Consider the following 10,350-nt stretch of genomic DNA (forward strand, 5'->3'; position numbering starts at 1 on the left):
TAATGTTAGCTATGGGTATGCTTCGTGCCAGTGCAAAAACATTTTTTAGCATGATAAATAGATTGCACAATTGTGATTTGAGTTACAGGACTAGCTGAGGGAATGCCCTTCAAAAGTCCAACTATTGCCAAAGTACTTTTTGGGGTAGAGAGGGAAGGGTTAACCCCTTCTAGAGATTTCCCCTCCTTTCCTGTTCCAGAAACAACAGGCAAAAGAGAAAGGAACCGTTGAAATATTCTTCAATAGAAACAGAAAAGCTTAGACCAAGGTAGAGGCTAAAGAAACTTCTACTTCAGGCACTGAAGTAGTGTAGCTGGGTGAAGGTGTAGCTGGGCTGGGAGCCTCTACTGGTATTGCATTACCCAGTTGTTCCCTGCACTGTGCAGGACTGCAGATTACACTGGCGAAACGTGCCTCTTCTGGTCTAATCAGCAGAGCTTCGACAGTATAACAGCTAGCCTGCTGTAGTGATGTAGGTGCCAGCAGATGGAACCCCAAAGCTTGGCAGGAGACCAGGAATCCAATATGTATAGAGGTGTGTCAAATGCTGAAGATTCTGCAGTTGTTCTATATCTTCCATACAGCTAAACTAACGCTTGCCACTCACCTGCGTATTATGACTCGCAGGGGACAATATTTGGATTTTACTCAATTTAAAGTTTAGTTTTGGATAGTATAGGGAAGTGTAAAAATCGATCATGTTTTATTTGCTGCCTTGCTAACTGTCTTTTATTGACCCTCATAATGAGGTTGAACCTCTATATTTGTCCTGCTGATCAATGTCAATGAAAGAAAGTAATAAGAAATCCAAATTTTGTTTGGTAAACATTGGAACAATTTGAAGGGAAAAATTCTACAAGCATAAATACCTGCGTTAGTCTTGATATCAGTATTATATAATCCACTATAGAGCAGTGCCCACACTGGAAAAGTGGGGGACAGTAGCCAAAACTAGTCATCTGTATTTCACTGATATCATTTGGATTAACTAAAATCTCATTGGTTACTATTGATTACTGTACAATACGCTTGAATTCACCACTACTTTATTGAATACACCAGTTAATGTTTGTTTCATACATGTTTTTTTAGGAGAGAAAATTTGTTGGTGGTGCTGGCCAGATTAGTGAAAAGATGGCAGAACATTTACAAGGTCGAGTAAAATTGCACAGACCTGTTGTTCGCATTGACCAAACTGCAGAAAATATTGTAGTGGAAACACTAAATCATGAAATTTATGAGGTAAGCATTTAGCTGAAGAAAATTATATGTTCAGGATAAAATTTTACTTTTTCAAATACTGTTTTTGTTTAGTGGCTGGATGAAGCAGAGTTACTTACTTGTCCCTGCTCTCCCAGTGGTCACCGATCTCCTCTTCCCCCCCCTCTGTCCCAACTGGTGGAATTTCCCTTGGTGCCCTCACATCTAATGCAGGTCTGTGGTACCTGCATTAGCCATAATATGTGATCGGTTCTTAGACCGCCGAAGTTAAGGGGAAAAGGGGTTGCAGTGGCTGGTCTAGCAGCCCATAGGGAGCAGGGATCAAGTAAGTAAATCTGCTTTAACCCAGTCCCTAGTCATAAAGGAGCATTTAACTCTTGCAATGCGGGGGTAGCCCTACTGGGTTTTTTTGTTTGCCCAGTGATGGGCTTTAAGGGCCTGTGTTGATGGGTTTGTGTTTACTTTAAGTGGGTTTTGAATCCCTATACATGCCTATGGGAATGCAAAAACCAATTGAAGCAGGTCAAATGCACTTGTTCAACTACAGATAGCCAGTACGTGCAAGTATAGAGGAACATGTGGTACTCTCTATGTCAGAGCGCTTGTACTTGGTGTTTGGCCCAGTACCATTACATGGGGGCATAAAATACCTTTGGGTGAGCTCACACAGGAGGAACTTTAGGACTGAACAGGGCAGTCTTTCATCACTCCTTTTTGCTTTTTAGAGCAGAAGCAGAGAGAAGGATGTAAATATGCTTTTCTGCTAAGGGGGTCATTTAAAATAAACCTTTTTTTTTTGCGCTGCATAGGTAAAGCACAAGTAAACTTTTTAACTCATATAGGATTTATCATCCTTATTATTTATATTTTGTCTTATCTATCTATCTATCTATCTATCTATCTATCTATCTATCTATCTATCTATCTATCTATCTATGTGTTAAGCTATAATTTGACTTTATACTTATCAAAAACCATGTATATTCTTGCATAAAATCTGTTTTTTCCCCCCTAGGCCAAATATGTTATTAGTGCCATCCCACCAACTCTCTGTTTGAAGATTCATTTTAATCCTGAATTACCGCCACTAAGAAATCAGCTCATCAGTCGCGTTCCTATGGGTTCAGTCATAAAATGCATGGTTTATTACAAGGAGGCCTTCTGGAGAAAGAAAGGTATTTGCAAATATTAACCCAATTCCGTTGTACAGACTTTGCTTATAATATATTACACAATACAGTCAATCCTTCCAGTGGGTTTATCTTTTCCTTGTGTGCTTTATTATATGAGAATGCTTTACACCTTTTCATATTACTCAGATCCTATTATGCTATGATCTTACCTTTTTCAAAGTTGGCTATACTCTTGATTGACTGAGCCCATAGTATGATCTTTATTATTGTAATATTGGCTTATGTACACAGCAGGATTTTGCTATAGCTAGCTGTAGGCACTGAAGCAACAAAGTGTCAATAATTAACTATAAAGCATTTGTTATCTGCTATTACAATATTTTCAGCCCCATGACTGTTTTGTTTTTTGTTTTTGCAAACTAGCAAATAACAATCATTATAACTTAGTGAATTGAGCCTCTTGTGTGAAAACCATCCTTAAATATAAGTAGTTCAGTGTGCCCGAATTATCAAGAGCTGCTGTGTCAAGTGTCGCTAAGCACATTGTAAATATGGCTGTTGGGAACCCTGCCTTTTATTGTGAGATGGTTGGCACATAACAAAGTCCCAATTATTGGCCATTCTAAGTCACCTGATGTAAGTTCAGAGGCCAGGAAGTACATAATTGGTAATTAGTTGCTATGATGGTGAACAGCTGCATTAGTTCACCATTTTTCTCAACTACGAACATTCCACGTTTTTCTGGAACCCATGCTTGACCCAAAAATATAGCTCATACCCATATGACACTATGGCTGTTCTGTGTCCCTCCTTTTATAGTGAGGTGTGTCTTATCCAAAAGCTCTCTTATAGGCCCTTCTTTGACTCTTGAGTCTAGTTTAAAGGCCAGGCAGTACATTTTAGTTTAAAAATGCTCTTCCAGGCAAATCTGCATATAAATTCACTAGGACTGTGAATCTCAAACTCAGAAGATCCACCTCGAAAGCATGGTAGCAGTGAACCCAAACCTCATCCCTACTGAATAGCTGAATATTGACCTGCTATACAACCTATATAGAGTGGGATGTAGTTTAAGCACTCATTTGAGTATGTATAATTATTAGATCCTGTAGAATAAAAGATTGAGTTAAGGACTTAAAGGATATAAGTGGGTAGAAGGAAAGAGAATAAAGCGATGTCACCTATTGTTGCATTATATTGTTGCATTATATTAAATGTGCAGATAAGCTTTAGATACATATTTTGTTTATTTTATATTATTTTACCAATTACAGTAATAATTAGTTTGATTAGTTTGCGCTGTTCATTGAATGTATTTTTATAACCTATTTTTCTTCAGATTATTGTGGAAGTATGATCATTGAAGATGAAGAAGCACCAATTGGACTGACACTTGATGACACCAAACCAGATGGATCAGTACCTGCTATAATGGGGTACGCTGTGTGTAACTGTTTTTATAACTCTTTGTATATTATAGCGGACTACACATACTACACAGTAGGGGTTTGGTCTATTATTTCCAGCAATATAAAATGTTTGGCAAAGGGTTGACTTCGAAAATCGTTTGTGTAGAATATTCATGTTTCAGCAGTAGCAAATTTACTCTACAGTTAAAGGTTTGTAAATTGTTTTGTAGCAGCAATTTTTAGTTATGAAATTGTTAATTAGCTAACTACATTTTTTATCTCAAAGATACAATTTAACCCAAAGATAAAAATGCAGTGCTTAGTAAAATGTAATGTGTTAATATGCATACCAGCATTATTATCTATCCCTTGCCTCTAGTGCTAAGATGGTTCTAGGTCACAAACGTTCCTTCCATTTCTGCTGTTATTAAAGTGAATTTGTAATCATCTACAATGCCTCATCTTTTCCTACAGTTCCGCACTGTTAAACAAGGAAATATTAGTACAATCATTGATTTTGCTGCAGAAGTAGGTTTTCTAGGCTCTATCTCATGGCAGATCAGAAGCTAGATATTGGTCAAATTATCCAAAAATTGAATAGTCTTGATGTTTAGCCAGAGCTGACCAATCAACAGCTTTCCTTTAACAGTTTTGTACCAGTGGTGGAGAGAGCACAGGGTCATCGCTTAGGTTTTGACAACATGTCATGCACCAAGAATATAAACGCTAAAGTAAATACATATTTTGAAAGACTAGAAATCTAAAACAAACCAAAAAAAAAAAACAGAATTCACCTCTGTATAGGCATTGTGGAGGAATTCACTTTTAAAGCTCATATTCAAGGCACTTTTCATTAAGAGCAGGTCTTGACAGTCTGGTAGACTTCTAATGTAAACCGACAGCAATTCAAAATGAATAACTTAACAGTACAAGCAGCTAGAGAAGTCAGTGAGCTCTTTTTTAAGACCATGTTACTGCACATCTGGCAGTCATCCTATGCACAGGGCCACACAACATAGTATGCACATGTGCATGTGCTCACTGGACCTTCCTTACACTTTATGTGCTTTTTGTATTTCTTCCAAATCTGTACAGTAATCCAGTGTGGAACTTTGCCTTTGTGCAGGAATTTCCAATAATTCCTTGTGCGGGTGACTGTTTTTTTATTCACCCCATCTTCTAGTTTTCAGCAGGCAACCTGTAGTGGGTAGCCCTGCTGGGTTCCTTTCACCTGGTTTTTTTTATGTGAAATTATATCTTTTGTGGCTATTAAGAAATATATTTAGATGGAAGTTTTTTCAGCTTTGTGAATAGTTTAATGTACATAGTTTGTCCATGGATTTTCTATAAATGGTTACCTATTATATATTTTTTTAGTTTATCAGGGAAGGATTGTAGAAAACGTTGACCCTTATTATATCTTCACTTTAATATATTTTGCTAAAGGGTAGCTCAGTCTCCTGAATTCTCATTAGGAATGAATAGAAAATTAATAGAGTAGAGAATAATTACCTTATTTAATCATGATGATGGTAATGGCCATAGTAAGAGGATATGTGGGACAACCAAACAGATGTTCCTGTCGCTGGAGCTCTGGAGAAAAATAAGATTTCACTCTGCTTAATATCACACTGGATTGCATCCAACATTGAATGTTGGCATTGGGTGGAATTCATATTTAATGTTAAATCATTCATGTCACTATGACTTTACCTGAGCTCAAAATTTGTTGAAATAGCTGTTATTGAAGTACAATTTCATTAAATTCATTGTTTATATGATCTCTAGAGTATGTGATTATATTTATAACTTGGATTTACATAAATTATTGATAGGCGAATAAATGACACATCATGTAGCATGTAGCATGTTCACAAAGTGATACAATGTCTAACCTATTGAAACTGTGCTTACATAGGGGCGCACAGCTCTAGTGCCACTAGATGGTGCTGAGGAGTATAGGAATGTTTCTATGCTCCTAAGCACCATCTAGGGATGCTAGTGCCATACGAATGACATCTGCCCAGCTTTACATTTATAAATCAGCCCCCATAATCTTTAATAGTATAACTATACACATGGATGATCATTGCTTAAAATCTGTGGCAAAATTGTGAAAAAATGCAGGCTTGAGTGTGGTTATCTTATTAGATTTCCCATACTCCCTGTTCTGTATCCTAATTGATAATGATTCACTGCAGGATTTTCTTGCTGCAAATGCTTAGGTACCTACAAATACCTAATTTAACTAATTATTGGCCAGTGTATGGGTATCTTCACATGAACCTGTGGCCAGGAATGAAAAGAGCAGCTCATCTAACTCCCACCATTTCCAGATACCAGGGCACTCTGATATGTAAATAGCGATGAGCTTCTGTGGGTGTCAGCTTTGGCACCTCCTTCTGCCAACCGTATCTGATCATTAGCTTGTCACCATTATGGGTAACTTCTCTTGTCTATAGTGAGACACAGAAACAGGGAGAAAGCAGAAAAATTGAAGAATTACAGCTTATATTACCCTTGACTGAATGCTTGGAAGTGTTGTGTAAAAATGGATTGTTGAAGTAAAAAATACATTAATATATCATTTGTTTGTTTATTATTAGATTCATTCTTGCACGCAAATCAAGGAAACTGGCACATCTATCAAAAGACGAAAGGTAAACATTTCTGTTTAAAAATGTTATGCAGCAAATAACAGTTGCATAAACATACCATAATTTTATTCAGATTGTTTTTATTACAATTTTTTAATTTTGCATACAAACAATCAAATAGCAAACATTTATTTTGCCACCATACCCACTGATCCCATAACCATGTCATCTAACATCAGCATAGTACCATCATTGTCAGGGTAGCAGAGTCCACTTAGAATTCTTGAGAAATACCTAGCTGGGTGGGGCAACACTAAGGTTAGCCATACACCTATATATTTCTCTTGTTCAGCCTGTCTTATCTAATAGATTCCTCCATCTTTGATAAACAGCATGGATGGCAAAATGTTCTTTGCCGGCTTTTATAATAGGACTGCCAGCATACATAGCCGTTTGAATGCCTGAACATTGACTGCATCTGATTGAATGCAGTCATTGCTCATGCTGACAGTTTTTTGCCTGGCTCCTTTGATTTTTCATTTGAAGTCTGGTGGGCCGAGTGATGCTGACAGGGCCACCTATGGATCAAATTTTTGGCAATTCAGTAAATTTGATCCGTGTTTGGCAAGCTTAGCTTAGAAGACCCCCAGCCAAGGGATCCAATTGTGCGCACTGCCCAAACTCCCTCTTCTGTCACATCTAGAAACAGAAACCTTAAATAATTATCACCACTGCCCCACACTTCTCCTTCTTGACAAATTATGGACTGTAAATTTCCTGTAAATTTCTGTCAATTTTTTTTATGATTATTATTTCCAACAACCTCTAAAACAAATGATTTCTGGTGCTAGAATAGTATCATGAAAATGTTTGGTTTGGTTTCCAAAACTGAACTTTGACAACTACTTTTTGGATATTGTGCCACAACATATATTCAATTCAATTTCTAAGTGCTAATCTGTTTCCCAATCTGTCATTTATTATTTGTTTGTGGGGGGATTATTAAATGCAGTAAGATATACAGACTTAATAAAGGGATCACTCCAAGATATGCCTGTGCCATGCGCATTGGAGGTGACAAGTATTTATTAGACCCCTTAAAGAAGCTGATCAAGGACAGATAATGCTTGATCAGCTTCTTCCCTAGCTTCTGTAGCTGGGGCATGACAGCTCAAAAGCATGACAGCTCAAAAGGGTTTCAGGTGGGGGAGCCCCGTGACTCCGGCCTGTGGAAGCGATCTGGTGGTAGCTCAGCTGCCAGAGTGGCTTCCAGTGTAAAGCTGACATTCAATTTTACATAGGTAGTCCCCATTCACATATGGACATCTTGTGAACGCGTGTTAAACACACACAAAAGTGTGTGCTTTGAAGTATAACTGCTAGTAAATAAAATAGAAGTGTTATTTACTTAAACAATTAGATGCATTATATACATACATGTATCTGCTGAAATATTTTGCTAACAAAAATGTATCAAATATTTTTGTAGGAAACGGAAAATCTGTGAGCTGTATGCAAGGGTTCTGGATTCAGAAGAAGCTCTACATGTAATTTATAAATCTATATTTAAATAATGATACATTCGTGAAATTGAAGAAAGTTTACAATGCAAGTTTTCTTTATAAAAAAAAGTTAGAGGGGGTTCCCCTAATCCCCACCTACTTCACTGTTATAGTATCTTACAGAAATATGCCGGTCAAGGCATTTCAAGTGTTGGACCTGAGTCCAGGCTACATGTAGTCTGGAAAAGGCTTTGAATGATGCATATGATCTCTGTTTTACCTACAAAGCTGAAATGTAGTCATAAGGTTAAAGACAAATACCAGTTACGCAGACTACCCCAGTCCCCTCAACTCCAGCATTTATTTTTTTTAAACATTTATTGGACATACCTTTTTCCTGCAGTTCAATCACTTCATATCACAGGTCCTTTTCCTTCCCATCTGTCCTAGACTCTGAGTGATTCTGAGTGCTGCAAAGAACACACTCATGTCATAATGTGAGCACTATTCCCTACAGCATTCTCCTGTGAGCTCTGGGCAAATTGAGGATGTGCCTCCAGTGGGTGGAAATGGGTTCAGTAATGGCATCATTCAACCCGGAAGAGGTGCTGGTGCAGTGCAATGTATATATAAATGGGATACTTGATTTTAGGCAGCATAAATTGCAGATTTTCTACTAATTTTGGGTGGTTGGGAAGGCCCATTGCTTGTAGACAAACTTCTGAAAAAAATCTGGCATTTTAATGTTGATTATTGATCGGTAGTGCTAGAGATAAAAGACCAGTGATCCTGGCTATAGCATTTCTTGAATTGTTGTAGTACATAACAGTTGGAGTGGCTAGGGAAAAACAGATGGTGTAATGAACTGACCATACAACTGAATTAAATGTTCATATTAGAAATCTTGAGTCCTGTGTTAAATATCAAGACCAGGGTGTCACCTCACCCTTTCCCTCTGTGGATATCTGAGCAGATATTTACTGGAAAGCCATCATCTATCCAATGAAAAGGGAATAATTGGCTCACGGTAACAACGAGATTTTCCAGTATGCCGGAAATCTTTGTGTGCAGTATTAAATGAAAGTGACAAAGTATTCAAGATTATTCTCAGCTTAAGCCCTACAATTACAGCATTATCTGCGTGTTTTCATTGGTAGTTTGCCAACTGTATAATTCAGGTATGAACTGTGAATATTTTACCAGCCCGTGCATTATGAAGAAAAGAACTGGTGTGAAGAGCAGTATTCAGGGGGCTGTTACACAGCTTACTTCCCACCAGGAATCCTGACCCAGTATGGACGGTAAGTTATAATATATTGATCAGATATTACAAATCATTTAAAAAATGAATGTGCCCAGTTTATACAATGATGCCTTTTGCAGTGCTCTCCAATGGTCATACACAGGTGCAATTTAAAAAAAGGTACTATGTACGGTCAGTCCAACTCCTTAAATGTTGGTGTCAGTTGTTCAGGAAAGCACACATACAACACAGTTGTCACTAACTCTTATTCCTTGCCTCAAATTCGTAAACTGAAGTACCAGTATTAAAATATGAACATTATAAGCTGAGGTTTTTATTAGACTAGAGCTTTTTACTAATTACAGTACTGTTTTAAACAATGTTTTTGACAATATTGTACCTGTTTCTCTTACACCCACAGGGAATATAACAGCTCAATATATGTTGTGCTTCAGATTGACACATTTATATTTCTGAATACTATTTTATAGGGTTCTTCGGCAACCTTTTGGTCAGATCTATTTTGCTGGCACAGAGACTGCTACAGAATGGAGTGGATATCTTGAAGGAGCAATACAAGCCGGAGAGAGAGCAGTCAGAGAGGTAAGTGATATCACAATTTTGTGATTTTCAATAATTACATTTGTGTGCCAATACAAATTTACATATTAAAATACATTTTTATTGTCAACAAACCTCACTTGGTAGTACTGTATATATTGTGGCAGTGTAAGCCAATACCACGGTGTTAGGTGGCCCCACCTGTGAGTCAGGAGAGCTCCACCCTGGAGTCAGTGTGGAGGCCAGTGCAGCAGGGAGCTGCGGGTTTGTGAACCATATTGAGAGGATTGGCATGTTATTGCCGTTGTCTGGAGGAACCAGACAGTGGCCCTAAAGATTGAGACCGGAGCAGCGTGAGTGTCTTGAAGCTGAGGAAAGCTACAGAGCAAAGAAAAAGGACTGTCTTATGTTGCTGTTTCAAGCTATTTTGTGTTTGCCCTTTTAATAAACTGCATTCTACTTGATTTACCTGGACTACAGTGGAGTCCAATCAAGAAAAAGGACTGTCTTATGTTGCTGTTTCAAGCTATTTTGTGTTTGCCCTTTTAATAAACTGCATTCTACTTGATTTACCTGGACTCCACTGGAGTCCAATCAAGAAAAAGGACTGTCTTATGTTGCTGTTTCAAGCTATTTTGTGTTTGCCCTTTTAATAAACTGCATTCTACTTGATTTACCTGGACT

The 10,350-nt window shown here is 37.7% G+C and overlaps 1 protein-coding gene across 1 annotated transcript in view; it reads left to right on the forward strand.

Annotated features, from left to right (window-relative positions):
• LOC108794708 (amine oxidase [flavin-containing]-like) overlaps positions 1-10,350 on the forward strand; it is a 57,087-nt gene that overhangs the window by 44,287 nt on the left and 2,450 nt on the right. The window contains exons 7-13 of the mRNA XM_018565795.1: positions 1,093-1,242; positions 2,237-2,396; positions 3,694-3,790; positions 6,370-6,423; positions 7,850-7,907; positions 9,066-9,163; positions 9,597-9,708. Coding sequence (XP_018421297.1) covers positions 1,093-1,242; positions 2,237-2,396; positions 3,694-3,790; positions 6,370-6,423; positions 7,850-7,907; positions 9,066-9,163; positions 9,597-9,708 — 729 coding nt within the window. The remainder of the gene's footprint in view (positions 1-1,092; positions 1,243-2,236; positions 2,397-3,693; positions 3,791-6,369; positions 6,424-7,849; positions 7,908-9,065; positions 9,164-9,596; positions 9,709-10,350) is intronic.

The sequence above is a fragment of the Nanorana parkeri genome, unplaced genomic scaffold (assembly GCF_000935625.1).
Source record: "Nanorana parkeri isolate BGI_ZX_2015 unplaced genomic scaffold, ASM93562v1 scaffold888, whole genome shotgun sequence".
Taxonomy (NCBI): domain Eukaryota; kingdom Metazoa; phylum Chordata; class Amphibia; order Anura; family Dicroglossidae; genus Nanorana; species Nanorana parkeri.